Source organism: Pholis gunnellus (genome assembly GCF_910591455.1).
Source record: "Pholis gunnellus genome assembly, chromosome: 20".
Taxonomy (NCBI): domain Eukaryota; kingdom Metazoa; phylum Chordata; class Actinopteri; order Perciformes; family Pholidae; genus Pholis; species Pholis gunnellus.
In genome coordinates, this window is record NC_136547.1 from 17,801,282 (window position 1) to 17,827,402 (window position 26,121).

The following is a 26,121-nucleotide window of genomic DNA, read 5'->3' on the forward strand; positions in this document are numbered from 1 at the left end:
AGATTGCATTAATAGGCATTGAATTAACCTTTAAAATAGAGTATATAGAAGCAACAAAGAAATTAATGTGATCCTGTTCTGGTGCTACGAACCACATGTCCTTGTGTTGTAACAGGAAATGATCTAGAACATCCCCTCATCCATACACAAATAACGTTACGTAAGAAATGTATCAGGTCTGCCATCTGAAAGACAATCATCACGAGGTCTTGTTCTAAACTCTTCAACAAACACACCGCGCTTGTGCTTCAGTAACTCAGTGCTCAGTAACTGCAATCGTGGCCACAGAAATAAGCTGTTGACAAAACAGTGGATCACACCCAGGAGGGCCTGGCGTGGCCTGCATGTCGAAACACCGCAAACCACATAGTTGGCCTTTGCTACAACTTGCACACAGTTGGATCCAGCTGGAGGCAGGAATTGTCATCTCACTGAGACGTGGGATGAGAAAAACAAGAGGAACAACCTGAGGCCCTTCAGAGGGCTACTGTGCCCAAAACGAGAAGGAAATGTGCTCGGTCAAGTCATCTTGCCAATAAACACTATACCCAACTAGAAGGGCACTCTGAGAGCGCAGACCTCCGCCAATGCCAACTGCCCTTTCTCGCAATGTTTACCAAATATTTTGTGTATCCGCCCCGTGATTCGGATTCACTCCAACATTTAATTGGTTCTTCATTTGCCGATACTAAACCCTTCCACCGAGTTTCATGAAAATCGAATCAGTAGATTTTCCGTAAGTCTGCTGAAAAACAGACTCACTGAACCAAAAACCTCCTTGGCAGATGTAACTATGTCATCATGTGGAACGATACAGACTTTATGGATAAGTGAAGCAAATGTATACGGCGCTCTCCACACCATAGTCGGGTTGTTAATGGAGACCACTCCACTTCCTTGACTCTGTGGTCAACCAGCCAGTCAAGCATGTCATATGAACCATCGATCCTTGCCCTGCAGCTCTGAAACAAGAGTAGATTGGAGTCTCAAACAGGCGAACTGCTCTCAGGGCAGAAATAATCTCGGTGGTTGAGTTAGATGTTGCATAGTCATTATTTTTTTTCTGGCTAAGAAGCCTTAAAGCCCATTGTAATAGCAAATCTCTCTTTCTTTCTGCTAACTGATATACTGCTGATGATCAAAAGTCATCAATTACCCTGACTAACCTTCAATATATTCATATAATTCACACGGTTAGGTTGCCAGTCTACAAGGCTGTTTCCTTGGCTGCACCCGTTGAAGTTTCAGTGAACCAATTAGATTATTTCTGCCACCAGAGCAGCTCTACATATAAAGGCTGGGGTAAAGCTTCTCCTCTTCACAGAGTCAGATCTGGGAGCTTCTCCTGGGTAAAAAAGTGGAGCTACAGCAGCCTTCACCATTACTGAATGGAAAAGAAACAAGAGGGGGGGGGGGGGCCATGTTAAGACGTGCAAAGTGTAGACAGTGGAAGCTGTCAAAACATCCTTTAAGAATGTGTTGCGGAGGGTTGAAAGTGCTTTTCCATCTCTGCAGCATTAGCAAACATAACGTTGGCCCTTTCTGCGTGAAATACATATAATTCAACAGCTTGTCACATCACTCAAATTTTCCATTTAAAAAAAAAAATCGACAAAAACAAATACGGATTATGTGGTCCATCTTTCAACCACGATCATAAGAATATGGAGGGGCCGGTTTGACGGCACAGGGGAAAGTAGCTTTCAATTTTCTCAGCTCCCAACCAACATGCACATTCATCGTGAATGCAGCAGAACGGAAGACAGAGGATATCAAACGGGGTAAGAGGAACAATAACCCCGCTAATGAACGGCCTTGTCAGTAAGAGGGTTTTGTATGACTAAAGATTAGCAGTTATTCCGCCATGCTCTACAGTGTCTCAGTTGGCTGTGGTGAAACCAATTCCTCTAACTCCCCATATGTGGCTACACAGCCAGGTCAGCAGAATTACATGAAAAGGAGCTTAATGCTAACCATTCCCAGAGCAAAGCCATTATCTTCTGGTGACTAAGCTGTGATAACAAACGGGAGCGGTAGAGCTGAATAGCAATGGATCGAGAGGGGTAAGCAGGAGTGATAAGAAAGAGAGACGGGGAAGAAAAGATATCTGAGATATTGTTGTAACATTGTGGCACAGCGGTTGTGCAGCTGCCTCCGGATCAGGAGAATGGGGGATCGAATCGCGTCGTGGTCAATATTAACAAAATTCTGTTTTGTCAGAGCATCAATAATCAAGCTGCAACATTTCATCAGGGCATTCCTGAGGCTCTCACTGCCGTCTCCGAGGGCCAACATTCCTGAAGCTACGAAGAGAAGCCTCGCGAATCAAAACGCACGCCTTAGTTATGCGAGATCGAGTGCAGTGCATTGCTGCCATTCTCTCGCCTCTGACGGTTCAGGCTAATCATTAGCTCCGTTATCTGAACCGGCGAGTTCAGATAACAAAACGGGAGTCCCTGACATCACAAGGCTGCGGGCTGGGAGAGGAAAACACAAGCTACAGAGCTATCGAGAGCACGTGTTCGATATGTCAGTGCAGTCAAAACGAGCTGTGCCTGAACTGAGCCACGTTATCTGCTGAAAGGAAATAATCATTGAGGAACACACACATGGCGACATATTAAAACATGTCCATGGGGACACAGCCGCGAATTCCCCTCGAGCTTCTTGCCACGCTGTGTCAGATCCTGCTAAATCTGTAAATTATTTGACAACAAAAAGGAATTTCTGTTATTTAGCACCAAGCGCAGTGGATAAAAACTACTAAAACCACAACAGAAACTGACCCTGAATGCCCCCCCCCCCAACACCAAATACATGTAGCCGGACTACCGGTCACGCAAAAGGCTTGGCATTGCTGCAGCATGCTCAGACTTTAGCAGTTACCCTGATGGCATGCGGCCCGCTTGCATTGCCGTCTTTAGCAGCTACAGCCGTAAAATCTCCCAGCCTTCGCCTGTAACACTCAAGCTCAATGCTTTCAATTCAGCATCCAGAGAAGCTGGCCCTTTTTTTGCTCTCTGCAGCCACACGTCTTTGCATGCATGCGTGCGTTTGTGTGCATACTGTGTACCAACACCTGCGTGTACAACTGAGATACATGCTCGCCAGCGGGGGAAGCCCTGAAGAAAGATGCTGTTTGGGAAAGATAAGGGACTCGGCGTGGTGTCAATGTCCTTGGTGCCGTCCAGGTGAGTGGGGAAGCTCACCAGACAGTCCTTTAGTCTGTCAGCCAGACAGGTTGTACGGCAGTGCTCTCAAATTCTCAAGCCGCACCAACGGAGACCAAAGTCTGAGGGCATTTGTATCTGGAAACTGTGTAGGGATGTAGAACTTTTGTGTACATAGGCCCACAATTTGAATAGGACAAGTTAAACTTTCATACAATCATTTAATATTTTGGTTACAAATCCTTTGCAGCCTCCAACCAACAACCAACGGACTTGATATCTCGGGCCTGCACTCAAATATTTGTCAATAAAAATAATTCTTTGGTTGCCTCTTCTGTATGTTTAAGCTCGTAGTGCTTCACTGAGCACCAGCCCTGAGCTGTTCATGAGTGCATGAGTGCATGAGTTGAAAACAACAAAAGAAAACGTCATTGTCCAGCTACTTATGGTCTGTACAGTATATGTTTCTACACTGCTGATCTATACTTACAATGAAGTCATTTTAATTTGAAGTAGAACTTTAAGATCTCTTTTTTTTTCAGAATAGTATTTAACTACCAGTCTGCTCCTCCATTTACTGTCACCACCATACTACAATAAACATGCCGTTACCAGCCTCCATGTGAAATTACAGGCTATTTTGCACTGTATAATCTGTTTTCTGCAATCACTACTGCATGTTCTATTATTGCTGCAGAGTTTTTCCACATTGTGTCTCGCACCTGAAGAGATTTCCCAATTTAACCTGCTGGTTTTACAGGCAAGAAACTCCTTAAAAATGTAAGCAAACCCCTGTCTCAGTTTTCAGCTGAACCACTGAGAAGGGGAGCAGTGCAGGCCAGGGGTGCTGAACATCTTTTTCTGGATGCTTGGGCAAAACTTCAACTCGTGATTTGGGAGAAGCGGATGTGTGGCGTTTTACTCAAAGACTGGCAGGCAAGTATTCCCCTGGAAGGAGTTAGCACGGAAGCAAGGACACTGCTCGGTCGGCTGGAAAAAAAGGAGAAGAAAGGAAGAAAGAAAAGAGGGATGAAGATAGGAAAAGGATAAAAAAACGAATGGAGGAGAATACAACAAGAGAGGTCACTGAGTCCGCATTTCCCCTCCTCTTTTCCTGCTTTGTTCCCTGCTGTGGTCGAGATGAACTCTCTGCTGCTTGACCACAGTTGAACCGGCCTTACTCAGTTACCGTCAATCACATTGCATCCCATCACCCTAAAAGGGGCCTACACGGCTCCGCCTCGTACAGTCCACTCACATGATAACCCCCCCCCCATTCCCAATTACCTTCCACTACTGTAACATTCACGCTCACATACAGCAGCTCCTCTCCGTTACACAAGCAGGGAGCCGCCGCTGAGTGTAGTGAGCTAATGAGCACTGACAACCCTTCCAGCGCCACTTCCCCACTTTTCTCTTTGCGCTGCGGTGCCGTGCAGCTGCACTGGCTTGTTGAGTCCTTACCTGAGAATAGATGAGGATTAAAAAAAACTCTCGTTGTACTTTTAGTAGAGCCTGATGATTCCCAGAACAGACAAGTGGTGTTTGAAGGAAGCAAATAGTTGAAACTTTCCACTGTAACAGCATTGCTGGTCCCTTCTTTGAAAATACCTGGAAACAAATATCTCTCACGTGTGTTTTGAAGGGCGACCTGTCTTTTCTTTTCCCTCCAAGTCAACATCAGTGTGGCGCTTCAAACATTATGTCACAGACAGATGCTAACTTGTCTTAGCTTTTGCCCTGCAGCAGAAAAAGAGTCTATCTATAGGGAGCGGCTCTCCGACGCCATATTTGTTTCTCATCAGGTCGAGCAAAAGGTTGCTCAACAGTCAACTTGCTTTGAAATGACAAGGATGGGGGTCAGCGACAGGCTGCCTGCTAGGTGTGAAGTCAGAGTGCTCACGCTGTGGTTCCACGAAGATGCACAGAAAACTTACTGCACAGCTATTATCAATATATATAATAAAATATAATATATCTGTTCTGTTGCTGTGTGTGATGCTGCCAGCTGGTTCTTTTGAGTGCAAAAGTTTGTTTTGCACTTTTGACGGTGAAAAAATATCTTTAAATAAAAAAAAGAATTTACAGCTATTAAGCCGTAATTGTAAGACATCCACCCAGGACTCAACTGGAAGTTAAAGATTACTTTACTTTTTTATTTTTCAAGACAAGACTCAAGTTACTTTAAAGGAATAGTTTGACATTTTTCTGAAATACTCCTATTTGCTTTCATCCCCAGGGTTAAATGAGAAAGTTGATACCACTTTCACTTTCTGTACGCTAAATAGGAAGCTGCAGTCAGCAGTCAATTAGCTTAGCTTAGCATAAAGACTGGAAACAAAAGGGGGAACCGCTAGCCTGGCTCCAAGCACATCACTAAATCTTACTAATTGTATCAGGTTTGTTTAATCCAGAAGAAAACCTTTTATGCTTCCAGTCTTTATGGAGTGTTACTTTATCTTGGTTTAACAGTTACTTCAATATTTCAGTCACTGTATATAAACCACTTTTACCACCTTTTACCATTTTGTGATTGATGTCACATGCTATGTGCTATGAAGATAGATACACCATAACCTCATGGACTTGTCTTCAGACACCCTGGAACCACAGCACACATGCTCATCATATGCTTGTAGCGTGTAATCAAAGAAGAGGACTTTGTTTTCGCTTAGCAGCGTTGTCCCTAAAGGATATACTCCATCTGTATTTCAACAACTTGACTTTGCAGCGACACGTCTGCAAGCCTGAATTTGCGGAATATTGTGAGGGAAAAAGGCCAATTACGTGCTTTGAAGGCCTGAGCCACCATTTAGGCTGAGTAACTGTGGGAGAGTAGGAGACAAATGGGATCTGGAGACTTCTAAGAGTTAGAGACACAAATTAGGGACACAGTGTCTGAAACGTTTCGAGTATTCTTTAGGTTTATGTCTCAGCCGGTGCAGCAGATGTGAAACCAGACTGTGCGAGAGGACGAGTCAGGTCCACGAGTTGTTTCGTGTGGCAAAAAGGAAAGCCCACAAAATACCATCTTCATATTGCGCTTGCTTACATGACTAAAAATGCGGTTGACACTCAAGTTATTACTTGACTGACTCAAGTGCTGAAAACAACAGCAATGGGAACAGAAAGGCTGGATGGGAAGCTTGAAAAGCCATTTGGCATGACTCCTTCATGACTATGCATACTGGAGACCAAATTGACTCCGAGTTGATTGATTCGTACTTCCTGGTCCCACTCAGACTGTGACGAATTCCTCGAGAGTCCCCGGAGAAGATCCAGCACGACGGGAACAGCTCGTGACATTGTCTTGATTGGGCTCAGCTAATTCAGAGAATAAATCGGATTTTTACACATCACTGATATTAGAATATAAAAAAAAGGCAATACGTGTGACGGATATCTTTGCAACCCAAGACGGTTCGAGCACAATGAAGAGGCAGATGAAGGCATTAGAGTGAGGCAGAATGTGGGTGGAGGCGTGAGATCAGCTTTAAGTATAGAGGAGGAAGGTAGAGAAGAGGCGGACGTGAAGTAGTTGTTGATGAGCTTGAGCAGGAAGTGCGGGTCGTGTTTCTCATATCAGTTTGTTTCCGGATAAAATGGATCAACAAAGAGGTCAATCAAAAAGGGCTTTCGCACCTTTATCATTTGGTGCGGTTCAAACAAACTCTACAATGTATCCTTTATTTTCCCTCCTTGGTCCTGACAAAATGAACCAAACTACAAGCGACCTAAGAGCAAGGCCTTTTTATGTTCATAGTAATCCACACAAATATGAACCGGCAGTACAAGCGTGACACTTTTTTTAAAACAATCTTCAGGTGCAAAATATGCCTTTGCAATCTGAGGCTTCTGCATTGTGGCGGATGCCTACTTCACTTGTCAATTGTTTCTCTGTTCTTCATGCTAAAGCTGGATCACCGGAGACGACTGATGTCTCATATGCATTATGCATGATTTATGCTCTTTTTCGAATGCCAAAAGTGCACATTTAAATACTTTTTGCATGATACAGTATCTGCATGGGATGTATTTGTTGAATGCAGACGAATAAAAACGAACTTTTTTGCGCTTTTAAACCAAAGCGTCAAAGCTGCTGTAAGCTGTTATACAACTCAAGTGACCTGAACTCATCTTCCTGTGGTCCAAAGGTCTCGGCTGGCCCGCGATACAGTAGTTAAGTGTTGACCCCGGGCCAAGTGTTCTCCAGAGGGGAAGCCTATACACGTCTACATTTACGGTGCCACTGCATGGATCAATGGACCAGTCGCCTCCGTTCTGCTGAACCATGGAAAACCCAACAGGCGCTGGTAGACGGAGGAGTGAATGTGTGTGTGTGTGTGTGTGTGTGTGTGTGTGTGTGTGTGTGTGTGTGTGTGTGTGTGTGTGTGTGTGAATGCTAGTGTGGAGGAAGTGCTCTTCAAGAACGAGCGTTAATGTTGACCTACTTCGTCACCGTTTGCCTTTGGTGGTCAAAATCTACTACCGAGGTGCAACAGTGAATATTTTCCAGGAAGTGGAAGGTATTTCACCTGTCACTATGGAGCCGAGCCGTGAAGTGAAGCCTCTCTGACAATGAGCTGAAAAGGAAAAACACTGATTTTGTTCCCACAAACCCACACCATGCCGTCACCGCCGCACTCTCACTCTGGATTGTTCTCTTAATCGGGGAGTGGGTTCATCTGGGTATTACAATGCTGAGAAAGGAGTTTGCACGGTAATACCACACGGCCAAGAGGAGAGAGCGCCGGGCGCTAACCATGGAAACGCTACCAAACTTGAATTCATTCATTACTCATTTAATGGGCTTGTAAGCGCAGCCACTAGAAACCCACAAAAGGGGAAAGCAATCAGCGTCCCACTCAGGCCTCATTCAAATTTGGCACAGAGGGGGGTGGGGGGGGGTTCACACACTTGTGCGCTCCCTCATTCGGTATGAGAAACTTGGAGGAACTTTAATACTTTTTTTTTCAGTCAGCGTGTAATTGCAAAGAGTACTGAGTGCAAAGCATGGTTCCTCCACCAATGCACACACACACACACACACACACACACAGATTAAAATGTGTGAATGTACACCGTAGTAAATTATATTTGGAACTCAGGTATTACCTATAGTCTTTGTTTATTGTCTGGTTGCACAAAGGTGACATTTTATACAGTAATACTGGCACACACACACACACACACACACACACACACACATATACATGCATGCACAGCACTGGTTACTTTGTTCCTACTTCATCCTCGCTCCACACACACACACACACTCTGGATGAACTTTGAAGCCAGTAAACTTCAGGAGCAGTGAATGAGATCAATTCCAGTGTTTCTCTGAACTTTTTCATGGACACACTTTATATAGACAGCGCTCCATCTGCTTCACAACTCTTTTTGGATCATGAAATAATCACTCCTGAGCATCACAATGAAAGGTTCCCCCACTCCCCCCTCCCCACCTTTCTTTCTCCAAAGGGGCCCCTGGGGGTCCCCAACCGGCTCCCATTCAACAGGGGCAGCCCACTAGCTCTCTCTCTCTCTCTCTTCTCTCCGTGAAAAAAAGAGCGCCATGTTGAGGCTCCGGCGCTACTGCTGCTGCTGCTCCGCACTGGGCGAGACGCTATACGAAAGAAGCGCACCGGAGCAGGGCCGCGCGCTCGGGGCTTACCTTTGCGATCGCCTTCCTGTACCTCATGGCCGCCTGCTCGATGAGGCTGTGGACTTGTATATTCCCATCTCCGCACGGGACGACCACCCGGGTCCTCCCGAAACACACCGTCACTTTCATTTTCACCTCCGCCGCGTTAATCCCAACGAGGAAAAAGCCGCGTCAGGGCGACGAATGGAACCATCCCCGGCGCGCGACGGTGAAAACAAACTTAAAATCCTCGGTTGTTGCGACGAGGGAGGTTTGAAGTGAAGTTGTCTCCGTGCCCTCCTGGAAGAAGGGGGGAAGCCCGGCATTGGATCCCGGCAGGCGGCGGGGCTGGGTTGGCGTCCTCCTTGTGCGTGTGTGTGTGTGTGTGTGTGTGCGCGCCGCGTTGACTCACTTTACAGAAACTTCCCAGCCAGAAGCCTCTCCAGCGAGAGCGCACCACTGGACTGACACATACGAGCGCGTCCACATGTCGGAGCAGGCTCCAAGAATGCTTCCCCCACACCGACCGATAGGCTGCGGTGCAGGTTTTGTAGCTGAGGGCAAACAGAGCCACTTTACATCGCTTTGCTTAGTGATCACTGTAAGTTGCATAACACATGGATTTGCTATGTTTTTTTTGTTTTTTTTCAAAGTAGGCTAAACTAGTGAAGATCTTACTAAAACAAAATTCCCTCCACACACACTTTACCCCAAACCATTTATCCCAGAGTCCCAGAAGCCCACCAGTATATTCTCTCTGTTCCTCTTGTTAGCTGTATGGCAGTTGTTTTGTGATCATATATATATATATATATATATATATATATATATATATATATATATATATATATTTAGGCAAATTGAAGCGATTGCAACACAGACATCCTGACGGGCCCCCCTCCTCGAGGGCCTGGAGCAGTTTTCCAGACCTGCTGTACAAACACTTCACATGCCACTCCTCGGGGGTCAGACTATGTCGTGTCAGACACACATCTCTGAGTTTGGGAGTTATGGTTAGGTAAACCCTGACGCGTTAAGCGCTGCAGGTCTATTGCAGAAAGTATGAGGCTATACGGAACAAATGAGACGGACTGAATGAGTGTAACTCCAGCAGAATTGAGGTGCCGAGAAGAGCACTGATAGCGTTATGCATATGACTATAAATTATTGCAACGCAGTGCAAAAAAGGGAGAGATGGGCCTAAGGCTGGATCTACGCTATGACCCAATTTACTGATAAAAGCTGCAACCTTTTCTGTGGAGCTTCTCTCACTCCCCGCAAGCTCTTGGCTCTTTATGATCTAATGCAGTCCAAGTGAGTGAACATGAACACCAGTGGAAGACGGACAGCCCCCTTTTTTTTTTCTCCAAACTATACTATCACTGCTCAAATATTTGTTCCCTTCATGCTCTCAGCTTGTTTGTTGCCCTTGAGCATCCAAGTAGAACCAAGAAGATTAAACTATTTTTCTGACTCCAGATCAGAAGGTTGTTGTGTTTGAATCCTGTCAGGGTCAAACCATTGATATGAAACAATATATTGGCTTATTATAGACTTGGAAAATATTTCAGTTAGGCCTCCCATCTGGTCGTACAATATGAACTACTCCCCTGTGAAGACTGCTGCTCCCTTGTGTATAAATAGTGCTCCCCCTGGTGGCCAAAACACTCCCTCAAACAGCAAATCAAGGTTTTTCTTCACCTTTTGCATTCCTGGTGTCACATCGACTGAAAAGCAACACCCAAGCCCCACAGAGTTTTTATTTATTTCACATTACGTCCGTCAACTGCATTGTTCTTTTTCAGTTTAACGCAGGTGAAATAGTCAGACGCCAGTTTAAATGTGTTGCTCAATGCACCAAATCCAGCTGAGAGCTCGTTATTGGGGACACCAATGAGCGCATCACTCTTTTCCTCTGGAAATAAATCAGTTATTTACCCCAAGCTGCTTCAGGAAAATGATTGTACTATCTCCACTGCTCATCGGGAATGCAGAGAGAGAGAGAGAGAGAGAGAGAGAGAGAGAGAGAGAGAGAGAGAGAGAGAGAGAGAGAGAGAGAGAGGAGGAGGAGGAGGAGGCAGTGGTGGAAATTAAGATGGTGCAGCTACACTGGGGCCCACAACCTGAGAGGGCCTGAGATGGACAAATAAGACTGCACGCTAGCAAACTATTTATGGATGGTCAGATCTAAACCTGAGAATGTGTGTGGGACCTATAGGGGGGGATCCGGACCCGTCCGCTCCACATTTACAGACTTATCCTGTGCGGAGAAAAGAGCGCCATCGCTGTACTGACAGTGGGGCGTTACTTCCATGGCCAGACATTTAACTGTATGTTACCGTTATTATAAAATACTGTAAAATACTGTTTTAAATCCACCGTCAATTTGCAGCAATTCATTACAGTGCACCCTGCAGAACTGCAACACTATCGGTTTAACTCGCACATAACAATGTCAAACAGGACTTAAATGGCATCTCTGCCACCATCACAACCTGATGCAAGCTGAGGCCCCCTCCCAATATTGGGGTTATTTCAAGTTTCCCTTATGACACCCATTAACAGCTGTTGAACAGCGTTGAATAACACCTTGAATTTATGAACAGCTCAACTCAAAATATAACACTACAATCCAACCCTACCTTTGACTAATGCAGCAGACCATGAACAGTGAAAAAGACAAGTGTCAAACAAGTGTCATGTTTGTGTCGGCTAATAATAAAATTCACTGACCCATGTGTCCTACAACGACGTATTTGTGAAAGCTGAGAGGCTCCATCTGCTGGCTCTTAAATGCATTACACCTTTTCTTCTCCAGGAATCTCTCTTTGTGTGGATTAGGTTCAGAGCCTGTAATTGCTGTGTTTGAGGCCAGTGTAAACTGTGAACACAGAGAATGGTGTCAGCACTCTGATATCATGGATTTGCCAGACGCTGCCAGATGCTTTTGTTTTGTTTTGTTGCATACACGTTCTGTCTTGCAACGTTTGACCCCCATGTAGCCCAACAATAACTTCCTGTTGTGCATATGACATTTTAAATCTGTCTATTGATAGTATAAATAGTCCCATGTGACATATATGACTCATATTAGAGTATCCATACACTGCTGTGTGCTTCTATATTTAAGCAGGAGTAACTAATGAATGATGGTGTGAAGATGTAAGTGATGGCTGGTTCCTTTCTCTGGCAGTATTGGTTTTAGAGACACTTATTGATGGGGGGGATACATATCACACCTTGACAGATTTTAATACCCAGAAATCCTCTGAAACGATGCCAGTAAACTGACTTTGGTCACCAACATGGCTATATAGCAAAAAGGACAGGGGAAGTCAAGGAGCTAAGGTCGGTGAGTCCAAATATAAGTGGACAGAGCCAATGATTGTGTTTTCTAACCAATACACTGATAATTTGTCGGCCTCCGATTCTCCTCTAATTTGAATATGTGTAAAGTTGAGTCTGCTCTCCATTGAGTTCATCTCAACGATCTCTGAAAAAGAACCAGGGAGGAAAAACAACTCACCTCAGGGTGTTTACACAGACAGGACTGGACTGTACTACAGCGCAGGGCCTGCTCCTGTTTGTTCACATCCCTCCACCTGATACCTGCTAAAGCCTGGCAGACTAGAGGGACACATCCCTCAGAATAACACTGGGACGATGGCAGCGATGTGCAGTGAGGCAGGAGGAATGAACCATGATGGCTGAAGTTGTCAGAGAACTCTGTGTTGTGCTGTGCTCCTCTCACAACTGTGACTTTCCCATGAGACCTTCAGAACCACTCTATGTGACTCTGTGGCGCAACGGTAGCGCGTCTGACTCCAGATCAGAAGGTTGCGTGTTCAAATCACGTCAGGGTCAATTGTATTTATATATTTGTCAATAATGATGTCTGTTTGTAGCCGTTTAAGTGACAGTTTAGGTGCCCTGTCAGACACTGTCATTCCTTTGTAAAAGCTCACATTGTGCCATTGTGTGTATGGACAATGCCTCTATTACGGCTGATTCCAAACAAAGTGTATATGAAAGGAAAATAGTCAAATTAAAATGTCTATTGCACTTGCATTGGACACCAGCAGATACAGCAGCCAGACTGTTGTGTATATTATATCATTACTGCAAACCAACACACATTAAATCTGTGACATGTTGTCAGTAGTTGTTTTCATGTTTGTGAACAGACCTACTCTTAATATTTAGTTGAAAAGATATGACCCCGACGTGATTTGAACACGCAACCTTCTGATCTGGAGTCAGACGCGCTACCGTTGCGCCACGAGGTCCTACACAGTCAGACACGACACGATAAATGACTATATAACATTTAAAGAAGAGGATGCAGGGGGGGGGGCAAATTGTTTTTCCAGTTTACATATATGCCACCGTTTGGATCCATAAATTAGCCTACAATTACATAAAACATATAATGTGCGACACACGAGACATTATTAATGCCCCCTTTCCTCGGAGATGTGTCTCGTGGACACCTGAACACCACTAAATACCGCTTCATCCTCCCTCCTGCTGAATGACATTGTCTCACTGCGTTTGAGCCTGCGTCAGCACCATGGACAGCTGTCAGCTGCACAACAACTGGCTCCACGGGGCTCGCCCCGCGCGTGCAGTGGCAGCAGTCATGAACGCTGCATACCGAACGCGCATGTGCGCGTGACGCAGTTTGTTTGTCTGTTTTGAAGCAACTTCGAATTCGTTCAATTTAAGTAACTCACTTTTACTTTCCTATATTTAAGATTGAGAACTGAGTGATTTGAGTCAATGTTGAATGTCCTTGAAGAGATGAATGCTGGGAAATCTTTTCACACAATTGTTTTTTTTATGTATTCAACCATACTCACACAATTAATGTCACTGCTTCAGTTACAGGTAGTAGTGCAGGCCGGCTGGCTGTAACTGAATAGAACGGAGCCATTGTTAAAAGTTATTAATAACGTCAAAAGTCCTCTTATCTGGGGACACATCCAGTGGACTCTGTTCTGTTCTGTAGTCTCCTAGAAACTGATTTGTGATTTAAATGGGTTGCTGGAGACCCCTGAGCCAACTGCTGAGCTGCTGATGTCATGATGAAATGACTCGAGTCTCACAGCAAACTGCATAATAAAAGCCATTGTTGTTGTTGTTAGCTTCACTGTGCTCCTTTGTTCCTGTTCTCCGTTTTTCACCCAAACAGATCGAAGCCTCAGTGTTTTCAAATGATAAATCCCTGCAGCTGCTTCACAGTAAAGGCCCGGTCGGTATACTGGTGTTATTGCAGCCAGCTGTCACTAATAATACGGTCACACTGGTTGTCTAAATTCGACCTATTTAGACAGCAGATCAGCGTGATTAAAGCGTTGACATGTGAAAATCAGAAAAGCACCTGTTGCATAGTGATACAACATCCAGAGAGGACTGACATATGGATACACTCAACAAATGTTTACATAAAACCTTTCAGTGTTTTTATTTATTTATTTGACAAGCAGCAGGATCATGTTTGTCACCTCATGTTTTTTTTTCTTTACATTTGAAAGTAGATACAATAGTCAGTATACCAGTTTTATTACAATATTCTTTCCTAACTTCAGAACATTTAACAAAGAAAAGAAAAATAAACACACAACAGCTGAACTGCAAACGTGAGAAAAGAAAGCATGTTTTTTTTTTTTTAAATGTGTAGCCACCAATGATGTCATCGGTATCACAACTCACTCTTTCCCCAGGTTTTTTCCTTTTTTTTATTTTTTTCATTTTTAAACTTAAATTTTCCGGTCGATGTTTATCGGCTCTTCCCGCTGGAACAGCGATAGGCATTTTCTTTTTGTCGTTTTTGACGCACGGGGGTGCGTGGCACTGGTGATGTTGTAAACAGCTTAAAAATCAGACGGTGGGTGGGGCCAGGGAGGAGGGTCTCGTGGGAGGTGGCGTTAGCCGGCTGTCATGACGTTGACACGATGACCTTTTTTTTTCTTCTTGTTTTTTTCAAAAGAATGAGGCACCAGTCCTGCCTTTTGGGTCACCGCGTAGAATCACAGCGGACAGCGACAGTCCAAAAACCGAAATGGATGAATGAGTCTGTTTTGTTATTGATTTTAAACCTGCGTCTGCCGGTCAGTCACACGGGCTGAGTGTTTGTGCGGAGGGGGCTCCCCCTACGCCACGTAGCTGTACTCGTCTGCCGAGGTCTGGCTTCGCTCGATGTACTGCTTGTCGATGAGCACCTCGATGCACTTCTTGATCATGCTGATACTTGGGTTGAACCTGGCTTTGGACTGATTGATGACCTGCACACAGGGGGGGGGCGTTCAGAAAAAAACAACAACGGGTAAACAAGTTGATCTACGGTTACAAACGGGGAAATCTCAACAAAGGCTTTGAACACAGAGGACTTCCACCCACCTCCTGGATGAGGGCGTTGTGTCGGAGCACCTTGCGGGCCTTCATGATTCTCACTATAGCAGCTTGTAAATACATTTTGCGGTCCTCGTCCACGGCGCTCCTCGTCTGCTCTATCTCCTAATGGTCAGACAGATACGTTGACGAGGTGGATTATGGGTATCGACACAGCTGCTTAACAAACAGGGCAACAGCGCAGCTCGAGGCGGTATTCAGATGAGCGTTTGTCTCACCTGTGGTGTGTCTTTCTGCATCGACGTTGTGATCTTGAACTTTGTCCTTTTACTGGTGAAACTCATATTTAACGAAAACGTGGACTCGGTTTCGATCTCCTCCTGTGAGCAGAGGATTCAAATTAACATCAATGCTTTCCACAAGAACTAGGCAAATCTGGTGCAAATAAACTTCCCAATCAACACCCGTCACCACAGACGATTCAATTCAAATTGCACTTTGTCGCACACGAGCGCGCCGACCTTTTGCGAGTCGTGGTTGAGCATCTTGACGTCCAGCAGGGACCTGATGGTCTTCTGTAGCTCCTTCTCGTTCATCTGGGTGCCGTCCTGCAGCTCCTTGTAGGTCACCGTCAGGCTGTTGTTGAAGGCCAGCAGCACAGCCATCTGGTAGGTGGTCACCATGGCGACGTAGGGCTTGGACAGGTAGTTCATCTTCACCTCACCTGTGAAGAGACGAGCAGACACGGACGAGTACAATCGAACCAGCTACGTTACTATTCAGCCCGCTTTTGGTGAACATAATGAATGGACCAGCCTGGGTGTGATACTGTTGCTTTAAATCGTGCGCGTGTGTGTGTGTGTGTGTGTGTGTGCGTGTCTCTGTTACCTGTGCAGAGATAGTGCAGCCAGGTCAACTTCCTCCCACTGAAGTGCTGATTATAGAACAACTCAAACTGTAACACAAAAGATTTTATTTAGCACTGTGCTAATGTGCTACAGGATACACCTATACCTGTGATGAAAACTCACCATCTGCACACTCTTCTCTAGCTCTTGAGGGATGGCGAATGTGGAGGACGGGACGTGCGTGAGGGGCCAGGCTCCTGCCTGCAACCACATGGCATCAAGCACAACGTTACACATTTGTACTGAAAAAACGACGCGGGAGCAGGAGCTGTGATTGGTGGAGCTTGAAGACGCCCGATGGAGCCATACTCTTAAGAGCCCTCCTCACCTGTAATACGTAGATCTGGAAGCTGATGCCCAGGTCCACCACCGTCTCCTGTGTCTTGATGAAATTGTTGAACTTGTTGTTGAGGTCGGCGCTCACGCTCATGTCTGTGTACATTCTGTGCAGTTTGCTCGTGAACTCGTAGCCACAAGCTTGCTGTAAAAAAATAAAAAATAAAATCAGGAGAACGTTTGATATGGTTTCTTCTTTATGACCCCCTCCGTTCAGACGAGTTGCAAACCTTAGTTACTGACGCTCAGCTTTGCATTTACCTTTAGTTTGTTGATCATGGCTTCTTCTGAGTCCATTGACAATGATAAACCGTGTATTAACCGCTTCGCTAGCATTCTGGCATAAAACTGTGGGAAAGAAAAGAGAGAACTTGAAAAATGTCTCTTTGGAGTTTGTAATGGACTAAACCACCACAGTCCAGGTTTTAATAATACTGCAGCATCAGAGGGACTCTGGTCACCTTTTGAAAGATGTCCTTGTCGTCTATGTACTTGAACACCGTGATGAAGCTCGTCAGCTTGTCCTCCACCTCGTTCTCCGTCATTCCCTTTGCAGACTTTTTCAGCAGATTGTCACAGTATTTCGCCAGCTGCACAGACACACCAGGAGGGACACGACCTGGTCAGGGCACTGTGTGTAACACGGTGTGTGTGTGTGTGTGTGTGTGTGCGCATTTGTATGCGAGCGTGTGCACTTACAAGTTCAGGGGCTTTACAGATGGACTTGGGCTCCCTGAAGTTCACCACGGACGTCAAAGCCTGAGAGAGAGACATCAAATAAACACATTCAGTCCAACAGAAAACATTACCACGTGTACATAGTGGCAGCAGCCAAGTGTGTCAGCATGGGGGGGGGGGGGGGGTGTTATTACCTTATCGAGTGCACTCATGAAGTGCTGATCTCCGTTTAGAACTGTGTTTATGAGCTGAACAAATTTACTGTGAACCTCCAGCACCGACTCCACAAACAGGGTTGGCATCTAGGGGAAGCCGGAAGAGCGACACAAAAGGTTGCATTCAAATGATTTGCAGACAAAATAATTACTTTAAAAGAAATTAAGCGGTCAAATCAAGCCGCCTTTGAGCTCCAGCGGTACAACTTGCAGCAGCTTGAAAATCCACGATACTGTACGTCCAACACACACACACACACACACACACACACACACACACACACACACACACACACACACACACACACACACACACACACACACACACACACACACACACACACACACACACACACACACACACACAGTGCTGTAGTACTAACGTTTTCCTGAGAGAGGTTACTGGTGCCTCGGATGCCCTCGTTGTGGATGTGGACCTGCAGCTCCTGGATCATGTGGGGCAGCCCGTTGGACACGGACCGCAACAGGGTGTACATGTTGGCCATGTCTGGACAAAAACAACACAAAACTCAATGTGTACATAGAACCATTTGCTTCGCACAAAAACAGATGCATGCATCAGGACCACAGAGGGGCCCGCGGTGCACTGACCCTCTCTCTTCTCCTGCCGAATAATGCTCTGGCACTCCCCGTGCAGGAACTGCAGATGATCCGCCACCATCCTCTGCTGGCATTCGTGGATGACTTTGGAATAGGAGCTGGGGTGCAGGTACTTCCGACATCTCATCTCTTCGTCTTTCAACCGCCCCAACACCTGGAGGAAGAGAGAGGGACACTTTTTTGTCCATCCAGTCGGTTCTAACAGGATATTTCAGCACAGTCGCAGATAAAGATCAGGCTCCACTATTGTTAGTATGATACTATTGGTAGAATCAGAATCCAGTGGTGTCTGCGTAGAAGTAATGTGCGGGGTTGAACCGTCAAGCAATATAACATACTTTTAGACACAGACACACACACACACACACACGCACACACACACACACACACACACACACAGCAATGTAAAAGTCATTAAGGCAACAATAGAATAAGCTGCCTCCTCACAGTTAAAACTGGGTCAGATAAGCAACTGAGACTGACCCTGACCAGACGGGCGGCGGCTGTACTACAGCGTCTGTTGCTGCTCTTTCACAGTCATATCACATACTGCCCTAATGCCTGGAAAACACTTTAATAACGATCCTGTTAGCACGCTGGGGGGGGATAAATCTATCAGAGACAGCTGATTATTGCCAGAATGAATGAATGAATGAATGAATGAAAGAGAGCGAGAGAGAGAGAGAGTCATGGCAGCTAAAGTCGCCCAGGGGTCTGTGATCTCAGCCATAGCGAGTTAATGGTAGAGCTAATACTCAGATTAAAACTATTATGTCACTGGACTGACATGATCAGCCAGCTCTCTCTCTCTCTCTCTTTCTCACACACACACACACACACACACATACACACACACCCACCCTGGGTGGATGTACTCATCTGATGGATGCTGATGTACACACACACACAATCTAGAAAGCTATATTGCTGGAGTTCTTCTAATGCAGAGCACAGACGACTCATAATGAGGGTATGGTCAGTGTTACAGCAGCTGACACGGCAGCTTGGACTTGGACACGGACACACACGGACACACACGGACACACACACACGTGCATGCTTTATCCGTCCATCTCTCCTACCTTCTCCATATACTGTGAGCAGTTGGACTCTTGCAGGAGATTGGAGGCTTCCTGCTTGTAATACTCTCCCGTTTTTGTCAGAAATGGCCCTTCGAAGATTTCCTGATAAAACTGCAACACAGGAAGAGGGCGTGGCCCGCGTAGGATTTAGAATAAATGGAGATACACAGGCCTCTATGAGCGGCTACTGTACAACACACAGGTGGTAATTAAAAACATGAAGCAGCCAACAAAAAAAAGAAAATTGTCTTTGAATTTTGGCTGCATAAATAACCCGATATAAAAACATAATGCAAACAATTGTATCCTCTGGGGGACTATTTGTTGTCTCACCTTTAGTGGAAACTTCTTCTTGTACTGTTCAACATGAACAAAGGAGTTGATGACCCCGTGGATTACCTTCTGGTTAGGGTTCTCCCCACAACGATCACTGGAAGACACGAGGAATCCGGACGTGAACAGTGTGAAAGACTGGACATGTTTGCATTAAACTAACGATAATTACAAACAAATTAGTGCACCAGGACTAAATGCACTGTCCCTCTTATGTAGGAGCCAGACATATTCATCTTAGTCACCAGTTGTGGCTCAACTTGTGTGAAAAACATACTTTTTGATTTCATTCAGCAACATCCGGATCAGGACAGCCTGAAGGGGCTCGATCATGAGCTTCCTCCACATATCGAGCGCCAGCTGCAAAGACGAATGAAAAGGCAGCATGTAACAGCGGTGTGAACAGGGTACAACTCAATCAATCTGTGCACGTGCTCTCCTTCCTTTCATGCCGGGCTGTGCGATACGGACAAAATCTATCACCACGTGTGTCACTTTCATACCTCAACTACCAGATATAGCACGATGTAGCACGGTTTCTGGTCATTCAATTAATACAAAATATAGAAGAAATCGTCTATTAGAAATAACCACATGGTTTTGTAAACTATTGTGTTGACAAATACTGAATATTTTCTCATTTATTATTAAGAATGTTAGTGCAAAAATAATTTGATTTCCTGCTAAAATCTGAGTTAGAATTTGTGCTTGTTGTTGTCAGTTGTCAGTTTCCAGCCCTACTTATACTAAACAACCCTAATGGGAGCATAAGTGTCCATATCCAATACCTCTCCAATCTCCATGAGCGGCTCGTTCATGTCCACTCCCCCGTAGCCGTACTGTAGGTCTGCTTCTGTTAGCTTGTTCTTCTTGATGAACTGAGTGTTGAGGTACCTGAGCAGAGTGGGGTAGGAGGTCAAGATGTTAGGGTAGCAACTGCATCCAGAGGAGTTTGAGGAGGTGTCGTCTAATATCTCATGTGTGTGTGTGTGGCCTCTAGTTACAAGTTGAGTTCATGGAGGATGCGTGAGACGGTCATTCTTCGGGCAGCGTAACTCGCTCTGTGCCTGCTGAGTGTCAGGTGAGCCAATGAAAGCAAAACTAACTCCAGGATTGCTGGACAATGAATGAGCCAGAGGCACACATAAAGGCCTTTTTATTTATGAATATCATAGAGAAAATACCTGATTTCACAATATATTAAAACGCAAGCATGAGACACGGTATATCAAGAAGCTCTTTCTGCCGTTTGTTTACTTAAGAGTTTACAAATGGCAACTACTTATGGGAGCTCAGTTCTCTACACCACTTAACATTATGGATGTAGTATTCCTTACAGCCAACTTCCTGGTTTCCAGTGACACACAATGGTTACCCAATAGTCACAGGAAAACTGTGGAACTGTGCTGCTGGAACACATCCATGTGTTTAGATCCAACATTGGTTTCATTGACGGGTCAAACGCAGGTTATTCATATCTGTAGACACAGACAGACACACGGGGGAATCTTGTTGGCTGGTGAACACGCGCTACTAGAATACGTTTAATGCCGCTCTGACAGGAGGCCGCGTTTCCATATTGCACTAAAAACACACGGAGCATCGGCGTGAGGACGATGCGTTTTACATTGATGTCACTTGTTCATACGACACACACTCTGATGTCGAAATGCATCAGACTGAACTTGTGTCTCAACACATCTCTGCTGTGTCTCAACATTTCTCAAAAGGAAGCGAGGAGTGACTTCCCAGGATATGTACCACACAGACCGACACACATGTTGTGATGGCTTTCACCACAGCTGGTCTATGCAGGCCGAGTTAGTCCACCTTAAATGACGTGTAGTTCCCAAGAGCGCCGGTTTGGCATTAACATCGGTGGGGCCCGGAACATTATCAGCGGAAAGACTTCAATTAATAGTGGAAATTTATTTATTCATGGTAAGGAAAACACAAAATGATGAGCCAGGTAACAATTCCAAATGTAAAAATATGATGGAATATAATACAGTAAGGCTCTCAGACATGCTGTGTGGCTTTCAAATATTTATTCTCCTGTAGATCAACTTCATCAACTGGACATGATTTACTCTTCCCTGCTCTTTTTTCTCGTTAACCTTATGACATGTGCACGGGGCATCTATTCACGTCAATTCATTTGAATTCATTTAAAGACTCATGGACTTTAATAGCTCATATGTGAGTATGAAGTCATAATATTGTGAGATATTGTAATAATACTATAACTCCTTATCAGGAATAAATCTCCCCATTGTGTGGCTCATTGACCACACACATGTGGCTGTTATCCCAAGGAAAGGCGGGACGACTAGGTGCTATTCTGGACCCGAGAGTGTTGGACTACTATCTACCTACTCAACATTACAAGTTCAAAACGCTCAGATCGGGATCAGCCTGAGGGATTGGTTTACAACCACAGATCTCGCAGACGCTTACGTGGCGATACACTCGGCCCAGAGGCAGCTTCTGAGAATTCGAGGCATGGCCTTCGAGTAACTCGGGCTGCCGTCCCGGCCTGTCACTCGCAGGCTCCCCCCCCCTCTGCGCCTCCACCAATATGTGTCGAGGCGGCGTTAGCTCGCCTCCCGGAGAGCGGTGTTGGCATTTTGGCCCGTCTCCAGGAGAGCAGGCAGCAGCAGCAGCAGCAGCGGTCGCACATTCAAGCTCTGGGCTTTTCAGTAAATATGGAAAAGAGCTCGCAAACAACGAGTCAGCAGTTTTTCTTTCTAGGGCTGGAAATATGTGCCGTTTCCAACATATTGCGTTTTTTAAAAGGGAGTCCACCAGTAAAGCCAGAGCTCCCTCAGGGGGATTGGCATTGGAGCTTGAGGCTCCTCGCGCTCCATTGATTCTGTTATCTCTTCATCCCTCTTGTACCCACTTCGCTTCAAATGGCTCCACGGTTACATTGTGTCCGAATGCGGCGTATCGGCCTTGAACTATCCCTGCAGCCTTTATCTCTGTGGCTTTTGAGCTCATGAGCTTTTTCCCTGTGTCCTGTGTGTGTGTGTGTGTGTGTGTGTGTGTGTGTGCGCTTCACGCTCACATAGACAACACTCGGCGTGTGCGCTTGTGTGCACAGTTGTTTGTCTGTTTTGCTAATCCGGACAAATGCAAAGCCCCGTCTAAATAGTGGCTTTCTCACTGGATTGTCGAGGCTATCTCGCCGGCCTACAACAGCAAGGGTCTTCCACTGCCTCAAGGTGTGAGGGTGCATTTGACCAGGGGCAAGGCATCATGGGTTTTGTTCAAAGGGGGTTTCTGGGACCGTTTGGTCATCGCTGCACACTTGAGCTCGGCTCAACAGTCTGGAAGTGACAGTCCCTTCGGTGGCTCATTCTGTCCTTTTCACTGGGTCTGCGATGCACTAGTGTGCTGGAGGTTTGACTCGGGTTTGGTGGCTGCTCTACAGGGCGCGAACATATGACCATAAAGGGAACGAAACGTTACGTCTATAACTTCTGCTCCCCGATAGAGAGTAACATAACATCTCGCTGCACCCTATGCCTCCATCAGCAGTACAGCAATCACATTCAACCTGACTTCCCTCAAGCCATCGATCTTTGACGAGCATAAAACACCAGCATCAAGTGTCCAAGGACTGCGAATATAACTGCTCGTGTTGGGTAACACTTGATTCGGTTGGCACTTCAGTCCAACCTCCACGACAGGGTGATTTGTGTTTGACAGGATGCGAACATAAACATGTATATTAAACATCAGATGAAGATAATAGGCGAGCCTCTTCTATATTAAGAACTGAACACAGCTATGTCACCACTAAAGCCAAGAGCCGCCCTCTCTCACTCTCTCACTCTCTCACTCTCGCTGACATAATAAATTACAAAAGGCATATGTATGACAGTCTGGTAAAAATAGAACTGAAAAGCTCTCCAAGGGGGGTATTGAGTTTAAATGGATCAGGAAACGACCCTGCTCTTTCAAGGTAATTTTATAAGTGTACAAAAACTTTATGTAAGCTTGTAATAGAACGAGACCGTCCTGCATCTAAGGACCTTGACCAGGACAAAGACAGACACCAGCTTTGGCTCACGACTTCCGCTAAAAGTTGTACTCCCAACACACCACAAAGACAACAGCCAACAGCAGCTTCACTACGGACACGTCCGTCATTTCATTTGTACTAACACCATTGTGAATTCAAGCCAGGTTAAGGCAACGTTACCTGTACAAGCAGTCCATGTAGTCAGCTCCTTTGCTGTACTCATCCCAGTATCTGTGGTACATCACTAAAACCTTCTCCTCCGAATCCAGGACTTTCTGAAAACACACACACAAGCGTGACATGTGTTATGGAAAGAAGAAATAATGCAGAAATAAAAATGCTTTCGCGAGTGCTTACCTTGTACAACTGCCGAACGTGATTCTCAAGAAACACCTTGGTCTCTGTGTATAATTTCTCACCCAAAGGCTCTGGGTATGCGACGCACAAGGCATAAATGTCGCTGGTGTGGGAATTTAGGATAGAAATGAGCACAAATGTGGTTCCATGATGTTTAGATGTTAATATACAGTTAATAGAGATGTAGTATGGAATACGGCTTATGCTGCGATTCTCTGCAAATAAATGAATAGTTTAATGCTTGCCGTCTGATTTCACACCTGACACTGAACACATTAATAACAACTCTTGAACTGATCTGCCTTTCTTAAATCAGCCATATTTGGTGTTTAAAGTCAAATACATAAAACTCTATACAAGCTGGCACCTGCTTCGCTGCACTAAGCAGCTGGATGACTTTCTGTCCATAAACCCTGTTCTAAAAAAAAATCTTGTGTTGCAGTCAAATTTCAATATGGCGCAAGTTGGCATAGGATACGAGAACCGATCGTTCCACGTGGCTCTCTCCACATAGTCGAGCATCACAACAGCCTTGATTGTCGTCAGTAGCTTGTTCCATGTCTCGTCAAAGTCCACCACCCGCGGCTTTAAGGACATTGTACAGTTTCTCTTTCAGTCTGATAGAAAAACAGAAAAACAGGAATACAGAAGTGAGTAAAGGAATTAAAAAAAATTAGGAACTCTTCAATTCAGTTTCTAAATAATGATGTTAATATTATTAGTGAACCAGGCGTAAGCAGTAGCATCAAAAAAAAGAAATACACATGCATCCTTAGCAAGGTGACACAATAAACATAATAATGAAAAACGTTTTAATGGTATTTTTATGAAGCTATTGGCACTGTAAATAGTAATAACAATACTAAGCAAAAATGTGTTTGTTTGTTTAAATAACAAAACCAAAGAAAAAGCCTTAATCAAGAGTAACTACATTAAATAGATGTCAGGATAAAGAGCAAAGTGAACAAGTGCATCAACAGAAATAAGTCTCTGATAAAACAGCTGCTCACGTTACTACAGTAGCAACAGATGAGATAAACATTGGACTCAAGTTCATGGAGGCAATGCTAACGTTCATCAACAGTGAACACATTGGGACAACCATCAGATATCCATTACTGTAACGTTAGCTGTGCAACTTACTAGGAGACTGTTACATGTAAAAAAATATATAGACTTCTATGTCTGTGTCAGAAGAATCACAGATCACCTGCAAGTAGGAGAAACTAGGCCCTGTGTTGTTTCTCGTCATTCATACCAGTTGATTTCACGTCAGTGAAAACACTGCAACATCCTCATGCAGTTTTCTGCTATCTAATTCACATATGCCAGTATCCGTCTTTCAAAACGAAGTGTCAACGTTACTAAATACACAGCCTTCTTACAGTCATGATAAAGGCAGCCAAGTTAAGGTTACTAGCTAGCGGAATGCCAATCCCAAAATAGGATGGCTAGCTAAAAGGCTAGCTAGCTTCTAGCTAGCATGCTACTTCTTCCTGCTCAGGTCCCAGCAGTTTTGAGGCTGTTAGTCAGCTAGCAGGAAGCTAACGATAGCTCAGCTATCGCTAGCAAATGGTCATCTTCTTTGCAATGTCCCCACATTTGTACTGACAGCTCGGCAAAACATGGTGCTGTTGTTAAACAAAACAGGTTGTTGAGGTCAATCGTGGACTTTTGAATAGTACGTACCTCTGTTCGGTATTTATTTGTTATAAAACTCAAGTTTCTCCGCTGTCACAGGCTTGATTTGTCTCACTTACAGGTCTTTCCTACCTCTGGGACTATACCATTGTTTTAGATGGGGGTGTGTTATGAACAAGTGTAAATTGGTCGTCTCGCTGTGCCGCTCTTTAACATGGTAAATTGTCTTTGAGAAATTTTCGATTTTGAAGATTGTATTATGTATATCCATGCATAATGTTGAGAAAACGCGGAGTGTACACAGCTCCAAGCCGTAAGAACACCCCTATATGCATGGTATGCTGATGGTATCGCCTAAAACTACGGAAACATTTGAGGAGATTTTGTAGGTTATAACGTTAATCTAATCTGTACTGTATTTTATCTCGGTTCTGAATAATGAGCGAGGGCAAACATGTTTTCCTCATCGTAAATTATAATTACACTTCGTTATTATCTCACCACGGGTATTCACTAAGTAGCTGTTTAAGTTTTCTATTCCCTGTGATATTTTTAGTTTTACATAAATCCCCCAACATAAATTGACACAAACATGACAGTTATGCCAGAGAAATGTCAACAAAGAAATGAAAGTCGTTCTCAAATAATGGTCTGTGTGGCAAATTACGTTTTGAAACCATAAAGGACCTTAAAATAGCAGGATGCATATGATTGTATCACATTACTTACTTAGCAATATGAATAGAAGAAAATCAACC

At 44.8% G+C, this 26,121-nt stretch overlaps 2 protein-coding genes across 6 annotated transcripts in view; both read right to left on the minus strand.

Annotated features, from left to right (window-relative positions):
* LOC306712399 (partitioning defective 3 homolog) overlaps positions 1–9,225 on the minus strand; it is a 305,150-nt gene extending 295,925 nt beyond the window's left edge. For all 5 annotated transcript variants that reach the window (XM_079181659.1, XM_079181658.1, XM_079181656.1 and 2 more), the window contains exon 1: positions 8,845–9,225. In XM_079181659.1, the coding sequence (XP_079037785.1) occupies positions 8,845–8,964 (120 nt within the window). In that variant the 5' untranslated portion in view covers positions 8,965–9,225. The remainder of the gene's footprint in view (positions 1–8,844) is intronic.
* A 5,033-nt stretch (positions 9,226–14,258) lies between these two features.
* cul2 (cullin 2) lies at positions 14,259–25,496 on the minus strand. Its single transcript, XM_079181633.1, has 21 exons — positions 25,412–25,496; positions 24,201–24,339; positions 23,723–23,825; positions 23,546–23,640; positions 20,127–20,232; positions 19,616–19,698; positions 19,339–19,435; positions 19,006–19,116; positions 17,915–18,077; positions 17,686–17,810; positions 17,282–17,389; positions 17,109–17,168; positions 16,871–16,999; positions 16,671–16,757; positions 16,402–16,554; positions 16,197–16,274; positions 16,054–16,120; positions 15,687–15,889; positions 15,444–15,545; positions 15,214–15,330; positions 14,259–15,098 (listed from the first exon to the last, which is right to left on the minus strand). The coding sequence occupies exons 2-21, from the start codon at positions 24,317–24,319 to the stop codon at positions 14,967–14,969; spliced, it is 2,238 nt and encodes a 745-aa protein (XP_079037759.1). The 5' UTR covers positions 24,320–24,339; positions 25,412–25,496; the 3' UTR covers positions 14,259–14,966.
* Between the last annotated feature and the right edge of the window lie 625 nt (positions 25,497–26,121).